This window comes from Eupeodes corollae, chromosome 2 (genome assembly GCF_945859685.1).
Source record: "Eupeodes corollae chromosome 2, idEupCoro1.1, whole genome shotgun sequence".
NCBI classification, from domain to species: domain Eukaryota; kingdom Metazoa; phylum Arthropoda; class Insecta; order Diptera; family Syrphidae; genus Eupeodes; species Eupeodes corollae.
In genome coordinates, this window is record NC_079148.1 from 70617736 (window position 1) to 70641547 (window position 23812).

Sequence of the window (23812 nt, forward strand, 5' to 3'; positions counted from 1 at the left end):
TTAAGAAAAATCCTAACCAATCATTTCAAGTTACTGAAACCGACATCCAGCAGTTCATTGGAGCAACTTATATGATGTCACTAATACATCTTCCGAGGGTAACCAGTCATTGAAATTCGTCTATTGGTACTCCTATGATACAAGGAACAATGTCGAAACAAAAGTTTGAGAAAATATCTAATATACACATTTCAAGACGATTCTAACTTGCCAGCACGTAATGCACCGAACATTGGCAGGATTTTTAAAATTAGACCGATCGTGGACGAATTGAACGCAACTTTTAGTATAGTTCCCATGGAAGAATATCTTTGCGTGGATGAACAAATTTGCTCCAATAAAGCAAGGAGTAATTTGAAGCGGCACAATCCAAAGAAACCTTTTAGTGGAGTTCCCATGGAAGAATATCTTTGCGTGGATGAACAAATTTGCTATAATAAAGCAAGGAGTAATTTGAAGCGGTACAATCCAAAGAAACCCAACAAATGGGGCTACAAAATATTTGTTCTCAGCGGGGTTTCAGAATTCGCTTATAAAATTGAACCTGAAACAGGAGCTGAAAATGTTGTGCTTCTCGGAGAAAGAGATTTGGGAGCTTCATCGAACGTAGTTGTCAGAATGGCTCGAGGAAAACCAAGGCATCAAAATTTTCAACTATACTTCGACAACTATTTCACTTCTCTGCCTTTACTGGAATATTTGGCTAAAGAGGGTATAATGAGTCTTGGGACAGTACGACGCAATCGAATTCCTGATTGTAAATTGCCTATGACAAGGAAGTAATGAAAAAAGAACGAGGATTTTCAGTTGAATATGTGGCAGACATGGATCGTATCGATGTGTCAAATGCTATATGGAAGGACAACAAAGTTGTAACTCTTTTATCATCTTTTGCTGGTGAATTGCCTCTGACCCAAGTCAGAGCTTAATCTCAATGTTACAGTTATGTCACAAGCCTTTAAATGTGAAATAAATCCTTGAAAAAATTTGTTTTTACATTTCTAAGAAATACGTGTTTTTTATATTCCAAACCCAACCTTTTTCAAAAAAATAATGATTTTGTATGTTCTTGGGCTACGAAGGGAAGCATAATATTTGTATTAAATATACATCGGCAATAATTTCTTCTTTAATAATGTAGTTTCGTGTATTTTTAGTGATTAATTGTAAATATGATGTGATTAATTTGTAAATATAGTGGTCATGTTTAGGTTAGGGTTAGGTTGGATTGGCTGTCCAGATGTCATTGACACACGTAGACCTCAAGGGTCCATTCTGATACCACTAATGAGGTTACTCATGGGAGTAATGAATTTAAACAAACCATTTTGTACTTTTAATAAAGTTAGAGAGACGTTTTGTGTCAATCGTTGCCAGTTCACTGGTGTTATCGAAGAAGGGATTACCGAGAAAGTAATTTCTTTTAATGGAGAGTGCTGGACATGTACATAGAAGGAGTTGGACTGTTTCCTCTTCCTCCTCGTCCATGCAGCTTCTACAGAAGTCATTTGTGTAGACTCCTAGCCTCAGAGCATGTCTTCCTATGAGGCAGTGTCCCGTTATTACTCCAATTGTAGAGCTCAGTGATATCAAGCTTTTTGACCGTTTTAAGTCAAAACTTGGCCATATTTGCTTGGTTGCCAGGCAGGTGGTACTTTGTGACCATCTAGCATTTGTTGTTTCTAGAGCATATTGCTTGAGAAGATATTTGCATGTAGCAAGTGGTGTTCCTATGTTATGTGTTTGTCTAACATAAGGCAGAAGTGTTCCGTTTTTGGCGAGCCCATCGGCTTTGCAATTTCCCGGAATGTCTCTGTGGCCCGGCACCCAAATGAGGTGAATGTTAAACTGTTCCGTCATCTCATTCAGAGATGATTGACAATCGTGGACTGTTTGAGAGTTTGTGGAGACAGACGCGAGAGATTTAAGAGCGGCTTGGCTGTCTGAGAAGATTCGTAAATCCTTACAAGATATAACGTTTTCTTTGAGCCAGGATAGTGCTTCTTTAATCGCCATTACTTTTGCCTGGAATACACTACATTGATTGGGAAGTCTATAGGATAGACTGAGATTCAGTTCTGAAAAGATACCACTTCCAACTCCGTGATCGGTCTTTGAACCTTTAGAATAGAAGTGTACCGCATCGTCTTCCAGGGGTCTCTCTTTTTCCCAGGAGGATCTTGAAGGGATGGACACATGGAAACTTTTACCAAATACCATTTTTGGGGTGGTATAGTCTAAGCGATCTGGGATAGATCTGAAATAGTCTAGAATAGTAGTATGTCCAGTATTGTTACTGGTCCATTGAGAGGTGGCTCTAAGCCTTACACATGAGTTGGCAGCCACCTTTTTAGAGAAGATGTCAAGTGGTGTTAGGTTTAAAAGCACTTCCAGTGCTGCACTCCAGTGGTTGGTGTTGTGCGAAGTGCTCCTGTGGTGTACATACCTGCTGACCGCTGGACTTTGATGAGCTTATTTAGATTTACCATCTTGTCCAGTGCGGTCCACCATACGAAAGCTCCATAAATGAGTATCGGTCTGATTACCGAAGTGTATAGCCAGTGGGTTATTTTTGGGGAGAAGCCCCATTTTGATCCTATGTCCTTTTTACAAGTTAAAAGCGCTACAGTAGCCTTTTTGACTCTTTTATCAATGTTTGCATTCCAATTTAGTTTTTTGTCTCAAATGAGGCCCAAATATTTAGCTTGATCGGAAAAGCTTAATGGTATTCCTCTAATCTTGGGTGGGCTAATCTGAGGAATTTTATATCTTTTCGAAAAGAGTATTAATTTTGTTTTGTGTGGGTTGACGTCCAATCCACATTGCTTAGCCCATTTAGTTAGCCTGTTTAGGGCATTTTGTAGGAGTTCCGAGAGAATTTAGGGATGCTTCCCAGATACGGATATCGCAACGTCGTCAGCATAGGCAATCACCTTAAAACCCTCTGCTTCCAATGCAGTAAGTAGGTCGTTTACTACCATGTTCCATAAAAGAGCCGAAAGGACTCCACCTTGGGGAGTGCCTCGATTCACCGATCTGGTGGTAGTAAAACTTCTCATGTTAGAAATTATTGGCCTGCTTTTGAGCATGAGACTTATAAGATCTATGAGTGACTTCTCTAATTTCAGCTTATCCATTGCTGTTGTGATCGCCTGGTAACTGACGTTGTTGAAAGCTCTTTCAATATCTAGGAACGCTACCAGGTTATATTCTTTGTATTCGAGGGAATGTTCAATAGTACGTACCAGCCAGTGAAGTGCTGATTTTACTGATTTTCCCTTAGAGTAAGCATGTTGAGCTGTGGAAATGAGACATGGTTTTAAATTATGTCTGATATAAATTTAGGGTTAACGTGTGAGGGTTTCCCTGCTTTGGGAGTGATCATGTTTAAAATATACGAAAACCCAAAAACATAAATCTATTTGTGTCTTTGATCATGGTCTAAAATATAGGCAAAATTGTATCGATGAAACCAACTTTAAGACTTGAAAATGTCTAATTTAATTTTGAAATTGATTTTTAATAAGTTTATGTTTTAATTATTAAGCATTTTTGTTAAGTGCATGAGTTAACTCATTTAACCTCTTAGTATAGTTTTATTTATAATAAAAAAAATTAATTTTTAAAGTAAAAGATTCTGAAATAAACACACACAGTCAAACCATGCAAGATGCGTGTAAAAAGCTTACTATAATCCTTTATAGTAAGTTTAATATTAATTGTTCACAATCTACAAATAAAAACGATATTAAGCAATACGTTTACGCAATCAGCAATTGGGATGTAAAAACACAAAAAGAAAAATAATAATATTTACTGACTTAATAAATAATAATCCGTAAAGGATAATCAAAAAATAAAATACAATTTTAAAATTAATCTAGCTTCAAAAATATAAAACTGAAAGTTTTTGATGATCTAAGCAAAACAAAAATAAAATTATATCTAAGAATATACAAAATTTTGTACAAGATAAATAAATTTGTTTATTTTTTTTGGTAATCACCTATTGTACGCCGTTTTGCTTTGCTTGACATTCTTTTCAAAATAACAGAAGTCGAGAAGGAGGAGGAAGAGATCGGTGAATTTCATGTTTCGTAAGTGCTGTTTTTTGTTTTTTTTTTTATTTGTTGTTACATTTTTTTGTTTCTTAAGCTAAGATAAATACTGTTTTCATCAATTTAATATATATATATATATATATATTATCTTTATGATGATAATATTATATTTTATTTATCTCCTACACAAAATTAAAATCATTTTTTTTATACTTTTTCTGTTGTTTTTTTTTTTTTTTCTTTAAAATTTTAATTCTTGTTTTAATATTACTAAAAATTCGGTTTTTGTTTATGGTTTTTTCTTTGTCCAAAAATGTATATTTAATCAGTTGAACAAGCTTTTAAATTTTGTTTTAGTGATGATATATGTTAGGCTGGCTTAGCTATAATTGTAATCGGAAAACAAATTAAAACGAAAAATCCAATGGAGAGACAGAAAAAAGAAGATAAAAAACGCATTTATTAGTTAAATTCGTTCAATTCGGTTGTTAAGATTAGACTGGAAGAATTTTATTGATTATTTTTTTTGTGATAAAAAACAAACAAAAATAAACTCAGCTATGTAAATGACAATGGTGACATATTTTTATCTACTTCAACAAATGGTTTAATATTTATTTTTTGTTTTGAATGATGGAAAGAGTGGTCGTTGAGATGATGATTCTGCGAGAGTAAAGCATATAACAAATAAAAACAACAAAATCACCTACGCTCGATACAAATTCAATATGATTTTCGTATAAAACAATAATAATAATACTAAACACAAAAATGAATAAAATTAACCTTTGCAATGAACAAAAAGTAAAAATTATAATCAATAAAGATGAATTAATAATGTAAAAGTAATGATAATGACAATTTCAACGATTTTTAATAAATACAGAGGAACATCTGCAAATTTCGTTTTACTGGAGGGGGAGCTAAGTAACAATAAATAATTTATTTATTTAAGGGAGTGGAACTAGCTTTGTACTGTGCATTGTGTTTGTGTGTTATTTATGTTTTACGGAAAATGATAGAAATTGGAACATCAAAGTTGCTTTGCATGGACGGCTTAACCCCACTGAGACGCGAGTGTCAACAAAAAACACATTATTTTAGTGTTTGGAAATCTTAGTTTGTGTACTTTAATTTAAGTTTTTTATTGTAATCTGTTTTATGAAATTTATTTCAAGGCCGCTTGGTACATTTAATAATGTTTCTTATATTAGCCGCGTTTTATTATCACCGTGTTCTGATCCGGATCAGATCATGATAATAAAACAGCATTGGATCATCATATTTTATTTCTTTTCTCTATTAAAAACTTTTATAATTTGCAGTTTTTATTTGAAAGCGATGAAAGCGAAGAATCCCTATTGAATCTTATGGATGATGATTCAAGTTCCAGTTGTAGCTCCACAACTTCTGAAAATGTGCAAATCACAAAAATCAAAAAAAGTTGAAAATACTTTTACATGGGATTTTTTTGAAATCATTCTTTAAATTAAAAATGGTTGTAAGAAACACTTAGGTGACATAAATTTGAACTCAGAACCGTCCAAACCATTTCAATAAAGAGAGTAATTTTGAAATGACAGTGGTTTGTATGTAACACTTCCAAGAATTTCGAGAGAAAATCATACAAATTCTTAAAAGTGTTACATACAACCCACCGTCATTTCAAAACTACTCTCTTAATTGAGATGGTTCTGAGTTCTTATTTATGTCATCTAAGTGTTTATTACAACCATTTTCAATTTAAAGAATGATTTCAAAAAATTCCCATGTAAAAGTATTTTCAACATTTTTTGATTCTCAAAAAAAAAAGTTAAAACTATTTTTTGATGGAAATATTTTGAAATAATTTTTTGAATGTAATAGAGTTTACGGAATCAGTTAGCAGACATAAATTAAAACTCCGAACCGTTTGAACCATCCCAAAGAAGAGAGTAGTTTTGAAATGACGGTGGGTTGTATGTAACACTTTTAAGAATTTGTATGATTTTCTCTCGAAATTCTTGGAAGTGTTACATACAAACCACTGTCATTGCAAAACTACTCTCTTCATTGAGATGGTTCAGACGGTTCTGAGTTCTAATTTATGTCACCTAAGTGTTTCTTACAACCATTTTCAATTTAAAGAATGATTTCAAAAAATTCCCATGTAAAAGTATTTTCAACATTTTTTTCTGCTGCAGCTTTCTCGATTTTATTTGTTTTTTGACATTTAAAGCAGGGTTGCCCATAGAACATTTTGCTCAATGATTTTTTTTGTTCCTTTTTTTTGGGCAAAATATTACCCATAAATTATGTCAAATATACATTTTTTTGGACTTAATTATTTGAATTTCACCAATTAATTAGTTTTGTTTAAATATCTAATTATTTCATGGATTATATACCAAATGAATAAATATAAAGCTTCTCGCTTTTTATTTAAAAAAAAATATTTTATTTCAGTCAAATTAAAATGTTTATATGGCAATACAGGTTTTATTTAATTTGTTTGCAATGATACCAACATTTACATGTAAAATCACAATGATAGAGCGCTCCTTGTTGTGAAAAAAAGAATTAAATTTTGGATCTCAAATTGAGATCCAAACACAAAGCAGGATCTTGTGTTGTTGTTGTAATGCATGTAAATCCAAGATCCGGATCAGATCATGGTGATAATAAAACGCGGCTATTATTATTTTTAATAATGCTCAACATCAATATACGTTTTATCGAGAAATATTTTCGAATTGTAAACATCAATAATACCAGTAACTTCGTTTGAGAAATTATGAGTTTATACATTTCATTCTTCTTGGTAAATACTCACTAGAATGTATTACAGATTTGATTGTACATAAATACTTTTCTTTTATTTGTATTGTGTTTACAATCGACTAAGTCTACCTTGGATCCGCCATGAACGCAGAAAATAACACCAGTGTTTACAATCGACTTAGTCTACCTTGGATCCGAGATAAAACGAAGGATTACTCTTTCTAATCGCTGTTTTTTTGTTGCCAATAAAGCAATTGACTGGCAAAGGTCTCCCCTCAGGCAAACAAAGTGAACTTTATTATGAGAGTCCTGGTATTTTGTGCAGAAGCATATAACAAAAAAAAAAGCGGATAAAAGCTCCTTGCGTTAGGTTAGGTTATAGTGGCTGTCGAAGATGGAAACGGACACACTTAGGCCAGTTTAATGGCCCATTGTGATACCACAGGAATCTTGAGGCTTCCTCCTAAGCTCAATGGAACCAGCTTGAGTCCCTTACGAAACGTGAGAGGCTGATTATACCGATATGATTTAGATCGTTTAGATCGTTAAAGAAGAATTCTCCTAGGTAATTCTTGCGTTTTCGAGCTAGAGCAGGGCATGTGCAGAGAAGACGAAGAACCGTTTCTTCCTCTTCCTCGTCCATACAGCTTCTGCAAAAAGCATTTGAGAATACGCCTAGTCTCGTAGCGTGCTTTCCTATTAGACAGTGTCCGGTTATGACACCTATTATCGAGCTTATATGCGATGTGCTTAGAGAGAGCAAGCACCTTGAACGTTTTAAATCCAGTGTTGGCCAGATGTTTTTTGTGACTTGACACGTGGTGATGTTGTTCCACCTGGTGCCTGCCCTCCTCGCAGCGTCTTGCATTAGCAGCAGTTTACAAGTAGCGATTGGTATGCCAGTACTTGCCAAACGTGGTAGGATGGGCTGTACTGTACCTGGAAAGTCTCTATGGCCCGGCACCCAGCAAAGGTGAATATTAAACTGTTGCGCCATCTCCATTAGAGATGATCGACAGTTATGGACTGTTATAGAGTTTGTAGAGACAAAGCCCAGAGATTTGATAGCGGCCTGGCTGTTAGAGAAAATACGGATATCAGATATTGATATCACGTTTTCTTTGAGCCAAGACAAGACTTCCTTAATCGCCAAAAGTTCCGCCTGGAACTCGCTACAATGATTAGGAAGGCGGAATGAGAGACCCAATTTCAGTCGTTCAGAGTACACACCTCCACCAACCCCTTCTTTTGTTTTGGACCCATCTGTGTAAAAATGGATTGACTCATCCTCCAAGTATGTCCTATCCTCCCAAAAAGATCTGGGAGGTATAGAAATCTGGAAGTTTCTGTCGAATTGCAGTTGGGGAATGGTGTAGTCTGTGTGCTTTGGAATTGATTCTAAGTACCTTAGAATTACGGAGTGGCCAATGTTGTTGTTAGTCCACTGCGACGAAGCATTGAGGCGAATAGCAGAGCTTGCAGCTATTTGTTTGCTAAATATGTCAAGAGGTGTAAGGTAAAGCAAGGTGTCCAGTGCTGCAGACAGGGTCGTGCGAAGCGATCCGCTTATACATAGGCAGGCTGAACGTTGGACTTTGTTTAACTTATCCCTGTTTATACCTTTCTCTAAAGCAGTCCACCATACTATCACACCGTATGTTAAAATCGGTCTGATTACCGATGTGTATAGCCAATGCGTGATTCTGGGTTGTAAGCCCCATTTATTGCCAATAGCTTTTTTGCAAGAAAAGAGAGCTACAGTAGCTTTTTTGATTCTTTCCTGTACGTTGCGTTTAGTTTTTTGTCTAAGACAAGATCCTGGTATTTAGCCTCGTCTGAGAATTTTAATTGGATTCCTTTAATATAGGGAGGGTTGACAAATGGAATTTTTTATCTCCTCGAAAATAAGACCAGATCGGTTTTGTGTGGGTTAACACCCAGTCCAAACCGATCAGCCCAAAGTATTAGTCTGTCCACGGCATCCAGGATATTAAGATGCTTTCCTGAAACTGGTTTAGCAACGTCGTCCGCATAGGCTAGCTCCTTGCGTTGTTCCGAGATAAAAGTTCCTCGCGTGATCTACTGTCCCGTATGCATAGAAGACGACAAGCTGTACGTGATGCTCTACAGCGACAGTAGAGACCAATTCTCCGGAACGGAAAGAAAGTTTAACATCCCTGTACTTTTTTTTTTAATCTGGGCTATCAGAGGTCTTGGAATGAAAAGTGCAAGACGAATTTGCTTGTGCTTTTATGAGGTGGCCCAAAAATAAGCTTAGAGCAGGAATTTAAGAATCTTTACAGTATCTTGATTACAGAAAGGGATAGAAATGAAATTCAATTCACTTCAGTGGTCTCAAATTAGGTTTTGTAAATTAAACATATTGGGTTATATTCATAGTTCTTTGATAAGTTCTGATTTGCCTTTGCTAAACTAAATTTCATTTTATGTTATGCAGACAATTTAAACCCATTTTAAAAAGATAGCCTGGAGGCTAAAAATTAACATGGCGTAACCTATTATCAGGCTGTTTTTAAATCAATAAAACGTCAAAAATAAACAAACTGATTGAGAGAACATTACATTGCATGATACTTTATTTGAAAATTTAAAAACAAAAATTTAAACGTCAAAAGACTTAAGCATATATTAATAGTTTGCTGGATGTTGTCTACCATCCAACAGAAAACGAAAGGTCGTCTTTGAAATAGATGAGGACGATTTGTATCAAAGGTATCGATTGGAAAAAAATCTTTTAAATTTATGATTGACCTTATAAATATTGATGATCGAAATTCAATGAAAGCTTTGCCAATATCTGCGTTTTTTCAAGTCTTTACAGCACCAGTGCGACTTACATAAAATCTTCAACTAAGAGCAAACAGAATAATTTAAAGAAACTCAAAGATTTGGACATTCCATCTTGCACAATTTATTTTATTCCCCTTTACAAGCCATTATGTATACATAGGTTTAAGTGAAATTGTACTTAAATTGTAGTAGGATATATCGTCGTCGTTCTATTAAAACTCCTTAAGTCCATTTTTTGTGTTTTGAGATATTTGCATACTCCCTAAGTCCATTTTTTGTGTTTTGAGATATTTGCATTAAAAGTTTGAAACAACAGGCAAATTAATAGATTTTGGGAGTTTCAATTCTTTGTAATTTAAAAATGGTGCATCGTTAATTTAGGGAGTTTTGAAAAAATATAAATTTTATCATTTGCATGAACTTAGTGTGTTAATTTCATTTTTGCTGAAAATGGACTTAGGGAGTTTTCATTGAACCTTTTTATAAATAAACAGATGTAATTTAATACAACTGCGAGTTTAAAAATTAAAATTAAACAATGGATCATACTAAGAACACAGCGACCTGTGGATATAATAAGGGGACCAAATCGGTAATTTAATTGTTTCATAATAGTTTTGAAACTCATTCTTATTAAAATAAGGCAAGCAAGTTCTTACTTGTAATCAGGAAATAATGAATTCGTACTGAGGCCTAAAAGAAACTCTAACTTGTAATCAATAATCGGAGTTTCTTTTACTCCTCATGTACGAACTTTTAAATCTTAATGAATTACGTTAAATTATTTAAACTGATTCGAAAAATGTTCAATAAATAAACAAAGAAAAATATATAACTTTTATGTTCCAATTCCAGTCTTCCGAGATTTTCAATAAACCTAACCCAAAGTCTACACAAATTTTCTATCTAAACCGTATTTTGCAAATTACATGGTTGGGTGCGATTTCGTGTTAAGTGTTTTTGACTTTTTGAAATGCTCGTAATTTGTTTAGACTTTATGGAATACCTGTCAGGAAAAGACAATTTTGTTCAGCCAATTGGGAGAAAAGTCATTCTCTCTTTTCTTCTCTTTTTTGTATGATGTTAACTTGTGTAATTTTCCAAATAGTATTTTTAGTATAGTTTAGTATAGTTTTGTATATTATGTACTTTGCTATTCAACCATACGATAATAATATTCATCGTAGTTGTTCATCGTGTCGTCGCCAATAATAATAACAGGTAGTTCTTTAGTGATAAATGTCGAAGAAGTGTTTATTTTGATACATACGTATATAAAACAAAAAGAAAAGGGAAATATTTATTTGTATTATGCTGACAAACATTCATTTAAAACTTATTTTCAATTCTTCACAAAATATCCTACATCAACGTGTGAGAATATAAATATTATATTATTAATTATGAGGGGGGTGGGTGACTGTAAAAAGTGGGGTGAACAACAAAAATAAACTCAAACATTTTTCTTTAAACTGCATTTTGATTTAGTATGTGCAGTAACGTTTTGTTTTTAGTTTTTAGATCAACTTACGTTTAGTACTTTGTATTTGACTAAAAATGTTAAGTTATTGTTTTTACTTTTTTTGTTCTTTCAAAACAGTTGTGCAATGTGTGTGTGATAACTTAACTATATTTCTTTATGTGCATCGTTTGATTGTTTATTGTTTTTGATTAGTAATTATATAAGTAAAAATATGTTAATAGTTAGAGAATTAGGGTGGTAATTATGTGAAAATGTTTTTTTTTTTTTTTTGTTTAGGCAAATCTTTTTATAAATGATTTTGTTTGAAAACATTTTTGTTTAGTTTGTTTTTAATGTACATAAAATGTAACTTTAATGATTAATATTCAAACTAGGTGAGATGACATGCAACTCGTTACTTTGGTACGTACCTTGTTGAAATGCTCGACCTCCATGTGAGCTGTGTACGCTCGGAGGGCCTTGCCCATACAAGCCCTCATATGCTTGTTCTGGTCCAAGCATATCCTATTTTTTGTATTTTTATTGAATTAGTTCGGTAGAAGTGATAGTTTTTTTATTTTGTCCGTCAACAACAATAACGAATTAGTTATTATATTTAATTTGTGATTTGCATTTTATTGTTTTTTTTGTTTGTTGTTGATGTGAATTTAAAGTCAAAGCCCGAATAATACAGGTGCAGAGAGAAGGGAGATTATTTTTTTGTATATATATAATTTGTGATGGTTGTTAAAAATCGTATACGTGGAGAAAATTTTGTTTCCAACATAAAAATAAAATAAAAAGAAAAGAAAACAAAGAAAAATAAAAAACATTTATAAATTAAAAATTTAAATTAATAAAAGTATTTAAAACAAAACTTATTTTCTTGTTGCTTAATTTTATCTATTAAACTACTGTGAAAAGCTATATTTGACAAATGTAATTATCGATTTCCTAAGACCAAACTAAAATATTTATTTCAGTATAATATAAATGATTGTGTTGTGACATGTGTTTAAGGAACATCTCATAGAAATACTTTATCATGTATTACATATTGTTGATACATTGATTGGTCTGAGAAATGTGTAAAGTAATTTAAGTAAAACTTTTCTCAAATACAACAACAGTTAGATTTAGCCATATTCGTACATTTTGTATTTTTGCATAGTTCCACTTCAATATACCTAGTATACCTAAGAGCGCATTGTTTATTACTTCCACTATGAATAATACCGTTACCTATATTTTCGAAATACGTAATCTTTTTAGTAAAGAATGGAAGCTAGTTTGGTTTCAGCTTTTGATCAGAAATCATGGAGTGGGGCGTTAAAGAAAATCAATTCGAAAATCGCATTAAATAAGTGTGGAAAAAATTTAAACCAAATTTTTGAACTTTTAAAAACACTTGGTTTATCGTGAATGTTTGAGTATCGTACTATCAAACGTTTTGATGAACTGTCAAGAGTAGAAGACAGACCAAGAAGTGGTCGCCCATGCGTCCCTCGATCGAGCGCAAAATTAATAGCTGTGCGTGAACGAATTCGTAAGAATCCTCTCCGGAAGCAGAAGATCATGTCCAGAGAATTGGACACATCCGCCAGATCCATGTCAAAGCTCATCTGAGATGATAGGCTTTAACCTATCGTTGAGCAATAGGACATCTTTTAACTCCAAGTCTTAAAAAAATAATACTTGAAAGAAGCAAAAGCTTTATCTTGTTTACGGATGAAAAAATCTTCACAATAAAAGAATTTTATAATAAACAAAACGATAAAATGCGACGTCATCCAAAGAAGCTAAAAAAGTTGTTCTAAGGGTTCAGCGTGGACACCACCCCGCTTCAGTAATGGTTTGGTGGGAGGTTCTCATAAAGGTGTCACATCACTGCATATTTTGTGACACAGGTGTAAAAACCTGTGCAAAAGTATATCAGGAGAATGTTATCGAGGGTGTTGTTAAGAGATTAACAAATACTCTCTTTAACGGGGAAAGATGGGTCTTCCAACAAGACTCTGCTCCAGCACACAAGGCCAAAAGTACACAAGAGTGGGGGTAAGATCATTAATGTAAAACATTTTGAAAGAACTTTGTTAAGACATTAAAAAACCAAAACCCGCTTTCTTAAACTTAATTGTTTTTATCACATTTTTTTATAGGCCTTCTTTCATAACATTTATGAACTGGTTTTTGAAAACTGTATATCTGTCGCATGCTTGCAGAAGTTTTTATGTTAATAAATGCATTGCATGAATTTTGTCGGCATGACTTGCGCAGCTAGTTGCATTTTTGAACTCAACCTGGCTTAGAACAAATATTCCGGATTTTATTGCACCTGCAGGTTGGTCGTCGGTGAGTTCAGATTTGAATCCATTGGATTACTGTTTGCGGTCCGAACTAGAGAAGATGGCCTGTAAGACCCCTATCGAAAATTGGATAGCCTAAAAGTTGCTTTTTTAACAGCAGGGTCATCGATACCCATCGACACAGTAAGTGCGGCTATAGACCAATGGCCACAACAGAACTAATGGCTGGACTAGGTATATTGATCTTCTTGACAAGCAAAGAAGTTAACAACTAGAACATGCATTTTATAATAAATTTTTAAAATGAATCACATTTGAACAGGTGTTGGTGTAAAACATTCTTAACATTTTATGCCATACCATTTATTTTCTATGACGGCTTTTAGCTTTTTCGACATTGATTCCAACTAATTTAAGGGTGAAAGTCGGGTCAATTGCACTTCATTCTTTGAAATCGCTTTTAATGCTCTTTTTTTTACCAGAGGGGCGATTCCAGAAAGCGCGGCGGATCGCTTTTAATGTTTCCATTTGGAAAGCGAAAGTGCTTTCCAAAAAAATGTCATTCTTCTAGTGGATTTTGAAAGCGACAGGCGTGATAGTGGCGGATTGGAACAAAATGTAAACAAAAATAAGTTTTATTTGTGTTTTTTTGAGTTGAATTTCACTCAAAACCTTGGATACCGTTGGTTGAGCCATAGCGATTAGGTAGTCCTGCCCAACGCTCTTTTGGTAGTGTTTTCTCGTTTGAAATCATCTTTGATTTCTTCAAAAACGTACACAAATGCTTCTCGCGATAGTCGAAACAATTTTATAAAACTTATTGAACAAAAATCCTTAAAAAAAATTTAATTTGGAAAAAGATAATTAAATACACACTCTTTGGGGGGAACATCAAGAGGCGAAAAGACCCACTTCTAAATAGTTTTCTTTAAATATTTAAATAATTAGCTTCTTTTCTTTTAAAAAAACACTTATGAAGTCCATTGAAAACTAGTTTTGTTTACTTGAAACCAACAATAATATTAAAATATAACTACAAACATTAAGATACTTTTTTCAGAGAAAAACAATTAGTTTTAGTGGAAGGAAATGTCATATTTTTGGAAACAGCTGACAAATAAATGGAAAATTGGAAAATATCATGGAAATGGATTGGAAATATTTGACATTTAAGCTGGAAAAATGGAAGGATCGTTTTCTTCCATGTTCGCTTTTGAAATTAACTCAAAGCGAAGACGGTCGAAATTGAATTTTCGATTTCAATGCAATCCGCCGCACTTTCTGGAATCGGCCCTCAGTTACCTGGTGTTTTCGAATTCTTGAATCCAAATGCTCCCACATTTTAATTGGATTTACATCCGGTGACTGTAGTGATGTTTGCAACACCTTTGGACAGTTATAAAAGCTCCAGGTGCAAGCTCTATGCGGTGTAATTAGGATTATTGTCTTGGTAAAATACAAATTTGTTTTTCAAACCTTGCATAAGGGCACTTTCCTTGAATTTTTTTTAGAATGGTGATAAATACACCATAGTTCATTATCGCATTTATTATTTATCAAGGTTGCCAGTCCTCGCCGCCGAAAAATAGCCTCACGCTATTATGGATCCACATACATATTTAAAGTGTTTCGGATTCGGCTCCGTGTCAGACTTTCTCGAAACCAGATCGAAATAAACTAAGCTTGTTTTCATCGGTGAAAATAACGTTCTTCCAGAAGTCTACTTTCTTATTTTAGTACCTCTTTGCATCATCTTTGATTCGTGAGCCTAATGGAACTTACATTTTTGTTGAGGTCAGTTTTTAAAATTTCAGCCAATTTAGGAACAATTGATATTCGGATTTGTTTTTATTTGGAGCAAAATGAACCTTTGGTCGGCATCATTTAGGATTTGCTCTTTTTCTTGGTTTATTTTAATTATTTTTTCTTCAGTGATGGTGTATTGAATGGTTCATCGGTTTCTATTGGCAATAGCACCTATTTTTGCACTTGAATTACTTTTCTTAAAATTACTTTTTATTCATTTTGTTAACTGACCATTCGTATTGTTTGATTATATGCCCATTTTGCATGTAAGCACTGGAAACATGATTTTCTAGAGTTAAATTTTAATTTGGAATTTTGTTTTGTTATTTATTCTACTATTTTTAATAATTCTATTGAATTTAACTCTCCTGTACGAATATGACTGAGGGTGACTGTACATAAGAAAAAGTCTAAAGAAAGCTATTTTAAAAACCTTACTATAGCATTCTTTAAGAATGTTTACAAAACGATTGCTTTAAAAATGACTATTTAAAAATTACAATAGAGATTCATGAAACTTCTGAAGAAATCAATGTGCATTTTATTAAATTATTCGAAATTACATTTGTCAAACTATATACAAATCTAATCCCCTGTGAATCTTTAAAGTGATTTTAAAAAAGTTCCACCACTTTTTGTATCCATCCAATTGTGACAAAAATGTGTTATTTTTGTGTATGAACTTAAAATAGATTGTTTTTAAAGAATAACCCTGCTAATAAAAAATAAACCTTAAAATAAATATTTAAACTAACGACCCACATCTTCTATTCATGAATGTTTGCTTGTGTGTTTACAAGATGTAAACAAACCAACTAGAGATACATATAAATTCTAGCGACGAGGGGCAGGAGAGGGATACAATTTCCAAATATTCTAAGGCACTGATATTTCTAATTGTTTACATTATTGTTCACAATTTTCTTAAATAAAAAGTGTAGTTTTGTTCTTTTTTTTAAATGGAATCAACAATTAATATACCTGTAAGTCTGGTCCCATTCCGAGATCAGCATTGCCCCATATATTGTTATCTTCTCTTAAAAGAGAATTTGTTAACTCAATAGACAAACGTTTCTTGTAATCTTGGGGTTTGTCTTCGCTCATGCGGAATAGAACGGCTGCAGCGTATGTAGCTACACCTTCGTTTCTTGAATGCAATAGATCGGTTAAGGGCCCAGTGGCACCTTCTTGCTCGATTATCTCTGCTCCTTCTTTATCAGCAGCCAACTCACAAAGTACTCCAGCAGCAACGCGCTTTTAATAGTAGATATATTTTTACTTATATTTCTTTTAAATAAAATATGTATCAAAACTTACCTGAATATTTTCAATTTCGTTGAATAACAAGCGAACAAAGATGGGAATAACAGCCTGCTGGCGAATAAGTGCTCTATTATGTGATTCTCTAGCGAGAATATGTAATGCACCAACAGTGCCTTCAACAATCTCCTCCATGCGTACACCATCAGCGTATGCACTCGGTTGCTGTGAACCTGTGCTTGCAACCGAAGAACGTTGCTGCAAACAGAAGTAGAAGAGTTAAAAAATTACACTTCAAAAATATATTATTATTTTTTTGTATCTATTTACCCTCTCTGTGTCTTGGAATGCCCTCATTAGGAGTCTAACCAAGTGGTGTATGGCACCGTGCTCACGCAATGGTGCATGGTTTGCTGGACAAAGTGCCAGATTACGAATTAAACCAATAACTGCCTTAATGAGTGGCCAACGGGATGGAGGATGCAACAGCTTAACAATTACTGATAATCCATAATTCAAACGAACTGCATTTTGGGCTAGCTCGGAGTCAACGTGGCGCGAAGTCAAATGACGAAGAGCACATACAGCAGGCTCGGTAATTTCTTCACGGTCGCCTGCATTGATGATAGTACGAACAAGAGCATCGACTCCACCAACTTGGCAGACGGTTGCCTTGTTGCGTTGATTGTTGCAAGTTAAGTTGGAGAGAATGCCAGCTGCACAAGTAACAACATTAACGTCTGTGGAAGCCAAAACTTGAACCAAGCTCTGCAGAAGAGCCTCCAGTCCCTCAACTTTGGTTGCTGCGTCCGACAAATTTCGCAGAGTCCAGAGACAATTCTGCACCAAACGCTGTGATGGATTGCCCAAATGCATGGCCAAAGCTTGCATCCCACCAGCATCAACAATAGCTGGTTTATTGCTTGAACAGACAGACAATACCTTCAACACTCGCGATGTTGTCCACAAGAGCTTCTCGTAGTCATACGAACGCATTATGCGAACCAACTCGTTCGGTCCACCGGAAGCCAAAATTATCAACTTGCTCTCTTGATTGCCATAAGCCAGAATTTGCAAGCAATCAGTGACAATGGCTAAGAATTTCACATTGTTACGCTGCAACAGGGTGACCATCTTCTGGAGGCCCCCAGCTAGACGCACGGCCATTTTTGAGCCGTCCTGGTGCAGAAGCAAATTGTGCAAAGTGGTAATGGCATAAAAGAGAACAGATTCAACAGGCGAAGAGAGCAATTTAACCAGTGCTGGAATGCCCCCGCTCTTGAAAATCGCCAACAGGCCTTGTCTATGGTGTGACAAATTGTGTAGGGTTCCTACGGCTCCCTTGGTTGTCTCCAGATCGTTGCTGTTCGAAATGGCACGTACTAAAGCAGCCACCATTTGGGGGCTGTTCATGATGGCATGACGAGAAGCCTCCTTCTTTGACAATTGATGGACCATCATAGCTGCCTGCGAGACAACAACTTGATCTTCATCGTTCAAAAGTTTGATGAGTTCGGGAATTGCTCGGGTTGCAAGTTCAGCGTCATCCTGATAATTGATTAGATTGACCACGGCATGTTTAAGCATTTGCGACGGTTCAGATAAACGCTGAACAGCTGTGGGTTGTTGCGGATCGAACTGAGTCGATGGGATCTCAATACCTTCTTCAAGTGTCTCAGGGAACATTGCTGCCCGCACACGCTGAGAACGTGTCTGGCTCAATTGCTGATTCATATCGTCAACTTGATCCTGGGTGAAATTCTGGGGAAAACCCTGGTCCAGATCAAACATCAATGGGTCACCTTCCATTTCTTCATCTTCCTTGCCACTCAACGAGGGCACTTGCGTCACAGCACCCGAATGGATACCGGAATCACTCAAATACGAGTTTTGTTGCCACATAAGCGTTTGCTCCTTAGACGATACCATTGGTAAGTCCGGTGGATTGTATTGATTATGCGGCACTGAAAAATCAAACGAAAAAAAAAAACAAAACCCATCATTAAAGAAAAGTCTACAATATAAGACGATACTATTAAAAAATATAAATACACAAAAAATAAAAATAAAAGGAACACGACAACAATAAATCGATGAGAGGTTGTAGAGTAGAAAATGTATTCGACTGTGAATCGTACCACTTGAGAATATTACTCTTCTAAAGATGGGTTCCATTAAAAGTGCAAAGCTACCGCTAGTGTATGTCGATGAAGGGGTTAGGTGTTCTCCTTTTTTTATCAGACGCATTACAATCATTACAGTTTTATATACTGTTGAGCTTCTCTGTACATTATATACCTATACGACGACTTGTAAATATATATAACACTCGTATATGAAAGTAATGCAGCTTGAAATAATTTTGAAACCACACTGGAGATTGTTTTTTTTTTTCTTATTTTATTTTATTTTTATTGGAATCGTATGTTGAAGTCGGTGAGTATTTCATGAGTGAGTGCATTTTACTTTCATGTGAACATGATACTTCAATGTAGTGCGTAAGAGTACTGTACTGTATGTTGTGCCTTAGTAAATATTTGTATACTTTTGGTAGCTGTTTGGATGATTTTACAAGCTCCAGAGCTTGAAACAACATTTGCTGAGCAACACAAAATTATTTAAATTAATTGGTAAATTAAAAATACTTATCTATCCTTTGTTAACCTTTATTTGTAGATACCTTTTTACCTACGTGTTTTCTATTACCTCCCTCTAGAAAACCCTTTAACCACAAGGTTTGATTTGAGAATGAAGAATCGAGATACAGATTGTAAAAAAAAAACACTGACATGTTACAACTGTCAAGAGAACGAGGCTGGCATAAAACGGCGGGGTCAATGAAGATAAGTAAGGTTCAATTGAATTCAACCAGTAGCTATTGGCCTAGCAGTCGTTGATTTTTTTTTTTTGAGTTTTGGAAATTTTAATTAAATTGAAAGTAAAAAATGAGTTTAATGTAAATGAAAAGGAAAAAACGCAATTCTGTAAGTCATTTCTGCCTCAAAAAAAGAAGTGGTTAATACCACCAAAAGCTCTTCGAAAGCAGATCCATTTAGTTAGAGAGCTAAACATTAGCTATTGACGCTCTATTGATCATTTGTAAATACCTCGACTCTAAAAATTACTGTGGAAAGGGCCTAAGTGATGTTACTGTGACACGTGAGAATTGAGCATGAAATAAGGGTCAAACGTAATCAACACCACGCTCCTTTAATTGTTTCATTACAAATCTCACTCCAAAATGTGGGACGAATGTAAAAAGTTGTGCCGAAGAGATGTGGTAGAGGGGTTTGTTAAGGGTTTTAACAAATATCCTTTTCAATGACGATAGATGGATTTTTCTACAGGATTTTGATGAGATAAACAAAGCCAAGATACAAAAAAGTGCCCTAGGGTCAATATCGTAGGTCTCCGAGAAGCATAAGATTGACTCTCGGTGAGTCCATTTTTATAATCCTTAAGATTATTTTTTGTCATCAGAAATGTAGAAGTCTTTTCACAGACATTTTTTAAATCTTAAATCTTAGAATGAGTTAACTAAAGCAGTGTCAAAAATATCAATAGAAGCAAAAGTCCGTGCCACCATAGGTCGATGACCGGAAAGTTTAAGGGCTGGCATTAAAGCTGAGGTAGTACCCGTAGCATGATGGTTAGTGGTTCGATCCATGTCTATGTCACCTAAAGTTCTTTTCACGGGTACTGCCTCTTGCGAGGAATTGACAAATTCTCCAAGAGTAATTCTTCTCATGAAAAGTGCTTTCTCAAATTTGCCTTTCTGATTCAGCTTAAAACTGTAGGTCCCTTTCATCCCTGACAACAGCACTCGCACACAGGAATGGTTGAGAGTTGCCAGTCACTTGGCCCTAGTTCTCAAAAGGACGGTTGCGCCACCCAATTTAATTAAAGCTGAGAAGGGTCATTTTAAACGCAATTACTTTTTTAGTTGAACTAATATTACGGCCAAATAAATGAAACAACAATGAATACAAAATATTACATAGTTCAAGTCTTATGGTGTTTTATGCTTGTAACAAAACTTATGCCACGACTATGTAAGATAAGTCTATCCACAATCTAATCAAGGCCTTAAAGATGGAATTCGCGACATTCGTACATTCCCAAAACAAAATATATTCAAAAATGTTAGATCAGATGTCAATGTTTGACTTTAGTGAAATTTGAATTCCAAATCGATTTCCAATAGCTGGAGGTCTTTTGGGGGAGCTTCTTGCAAAGCAGTGACGTCTGACATTCCCCCTAAAAAAATGAACAAGCCACTGACATCCCACTTCTGACTGCTATCACAGACAATTATACAGATACCCTACCCTTATGGAGAAAAAAGGGTAATGAAAATTAAATCAACAATAAAAAAAGCTTTTTTTGTAGCTTCTACACAACCTAAAAATGAGAACAAAATGCGTTTTCTGAAAAGTGAGGAAGGTCAACAGACTAAGAAAAAAATATGAACCATTTTTGTATCCAGGGATAAGACATCTGAATAATTTTATTATCTTTACAAAATTACTATTATGACTCTTAATTACAAGCAGAGCAGAGCAGCATTTTATTAAAGAGCTTTTGGCTTTCAATGCTTTTGAAAATAAAATTCTTTGAAGAGCGAAACGCTTATGGAAGCCAATGCAATCAGACTGAGTCCTATCTTCCCTGTACTGACTATTTTTGTTGAACAGAGTACATAAAGTAAACAATTTAAACAAGACGATCGTGTCAATAAGACAGGTAGTCGGCTTTTGAAGAGATTAAAACCGTCATTCTTAATTTTGGTTAGAGTTACATTAGGGTTCATTGAGTTTCCAGCAGTTCCAGAAATACTATAATACTTAGAACATTTTTGAAAGTAACTTGCATTCAAATTTCAGTTACCGACAATTGAGGGCTATTTGAACGTTTCCATATGCATGAGGTAAGATAGAATCAATTATAACTATGCATTTATGATCAAACAAACATACCATTTGATTCGTCTACAGGTGTCTTTTGCATTTATTTTAATATCCGTTGACATTTCGTAAGCACATTTTTTTTCTATAAAGGGATTTTACTAATCATAAAATTCACCTGGATGTGAAATTGTAACATAAAAACAACGTTACAAACAGCAACAACAACAACAAAAAAAGACCAATCAAATGTAAATTTGAAATGGCGCAAAAATACCGCAAGCAATGCATTATGCAAGCACATTGCAAATGTACATACATATGTGCAATGTACATATGTATATAAAGATTTCCTTTTTCATAATACACATAAATGAAATATAAACGTACCTAAAGGTGATGGGAAGTATTCATTCCACTTCGGATTTATATATTTCTGTAAACATTGCGGAACGCAACTGAAAGGCGCAGCCGAAGGACTCAACTTACGTAAACTTTTTCCATCCACCTCCTCGCCACCCAATTTTTCCCATTTTTTGTTGTATGTATTTTTTTTCGAATTTATAGAAAGCAGAAAAATCCCTGTTGACAATCAAAATCCCTTTGACACATGCGACGACAGAATTAATGGGAAGCGGGAAAAGTAGGTGGAGATTTTTCATAACCTCCCCCATGGGTTGTTGCTGGTGGCTGGTAGTGTTCTCACAGGAACTCTCTCCTGCTTTCCTCAATGCACTAACTCAGATATCGTATCGTAAGGAATAATAATACACAAACGTCGAGAGAGAGAAGGATAAAGGATGCAGGAGAAGAATAAAAAAAAAACTGAAAAATTATGATGACGATGACGACAAGGACTGTGACGAGACGCGACAGTGTTAGATGAATTAATTCAACCAAGTGCACGACTGCAGTGTAAGCTACATACATAGCACTTAGTTTCTATTACAGCACAAGCAGTTTATTTTTTTTTTGTTTAAGGGGCTTTACTTTGTTTTATTTTTTTCACAATTTTTTTTCTTTTTTTATATTCATCTTTCTGCAGCAAGTTTATTCAGCCAAAAGGATTTTTTCCCATCCGTCCGTTTGTTCGCCTATTTTTTCGCAGAATGAGTACATGATTGAAAAAAAAGAACGAACAGAATGGGGCTTAATCTTTTATGGCGGGAACATTTTCACAAGTTGGCATAATTTTTGCCTTTTTGTGTTAGAAAGCAAATAGATTCCATGCACAGGCACATACCTAAATGTAAAACAAAAAAAAATAAAGACCAGTGAAACACGACGGCATGGTCGGGATACACTAAGGCGTGTGCAATTGCTCAAGAGACCCAAATTTGCATCATTTTTTCTCTGATTCTTTTTTTACAAGGCTTTAGCCTCAAGTTAGAACTCTTAAAACACCAATTGGGTGAGATTTTTTTTTTTTTTTTCAAAATTCAAATGGATTTTCATGATAAAATAAAGAAAGAGGAATCAATTAATTATGCAACGATGAGAAAAATTCTCAACACAAAGAGAATGTACACTACGTCGGTCGTCGTCGTCATTGGATTGGATGGAGTGTTTGTTTTAGGTTAAATTAAAAAGCATGCAGCAGTGTTGTTAAGTATGTATATTTTTTTGTGTACTTACTGGTTCGATTTTGGGGAGGCAAATAACTCATGGTGATTTAGGCGTTTCACACCACACCTGAAAAGAAATACAATAAATATATGTATAAGATTTATTCATGAAAATAAAGTTATTTAATGAAATGGAAAATTAATTCTGGATTTTGTTATTGAATTTTAGTTTAAAAACAAAAGCCAATATGCAATTCGTCCTTGTAAGATTGTGATATTTTTTGAATAGTTTGTGCATCAGAAGTTTGTACCAATACATTAAGTTATTAGCCTTTATTCAGTGAAGAAAAGGGAATAGCAAACATTTGAGACAAAAACTACAACAGGAGAGTTTTTAAAATTAGTCAGTTTTGCATAAAAACATAATACAAAACTGTTTTCTTGATAGTTTTCATAAATCTGTTTTTATCTGAACATATTAAAAATATAAATTACGAAAAAAAAACAATTTTTGTTTTTAATCCATTCTTTTATTTATTGTTAGCATCTTCATTGCAAAAAGCTTACTTTTAGGGACAGTTATAGCTTTCATTAGTACCGTAGTAGTACCCGTGGCATGTCTTAATACTTTTCTTTCTGACTTTAAAAAAATACAATTATATGCTTATACACTGCCCGTTATCAGGTTAGTACACACTCCCGCGTAACTGATTGCAACCAAACTATGAGCTAAGATTTTTATATTATTTTTTATTTATGGCCGATTCAATTTTTAGTTAAATAATACAAACATTTTTGTTTTTCCGTTTTTCAACATTGTTTTAATTTTTTTTTTAGAAAATAACACAAAAAATAGCCCGGCAAAATCCTCATTCAA

The 23812-nt window shown here is 34.4% G+C and overlaps 1 protein-coding gene across 6 annotated transcripts in view; it reads right to left on the reverse strand.

Moving 5' to 3' along the window:
- Positions 1-23812, reverse strand: part of LOC129948012 (armadillo segment polarity protein) — a 41018-nt gene that overhangs the window by 7178 nt on the left and 10028 nt on the right. For 2 of the 6 annotated variants that reach the window (XM_056058815.1, XM_056058814.1), the window contains exons 2-6: positions 23006-23062; positions 16797-18430; positions 16524-16724; positions 16188-16460; positions 11526-11619 (exon numbers count right to left, since the gene is read on the reverse strand). In XM_056058815.1, coding sequence (XP_055914790.1) covers positions 11526-11619; positions 16188-16460; positions 16524-16724; positions 16797-18430; positions 23006-23036 — 2233 coding nt within the window. In that variant the 5' untranslated portion in view covers positions 23037-23062. Of the gene's footprint in view, positions 1-4286; positions 4445-10638; positions 10860-11525; positions 11620-16187; positions 16461-16523; positions 16725-16796; positions 18431-23005; positions 23063-23812 lie in introns of those variants that run through there. The other 4 variants (XR_008781817.1, XM_056058816.1, XM_056058817.1 and 1 more) reach the window with 4 other exon arrangements.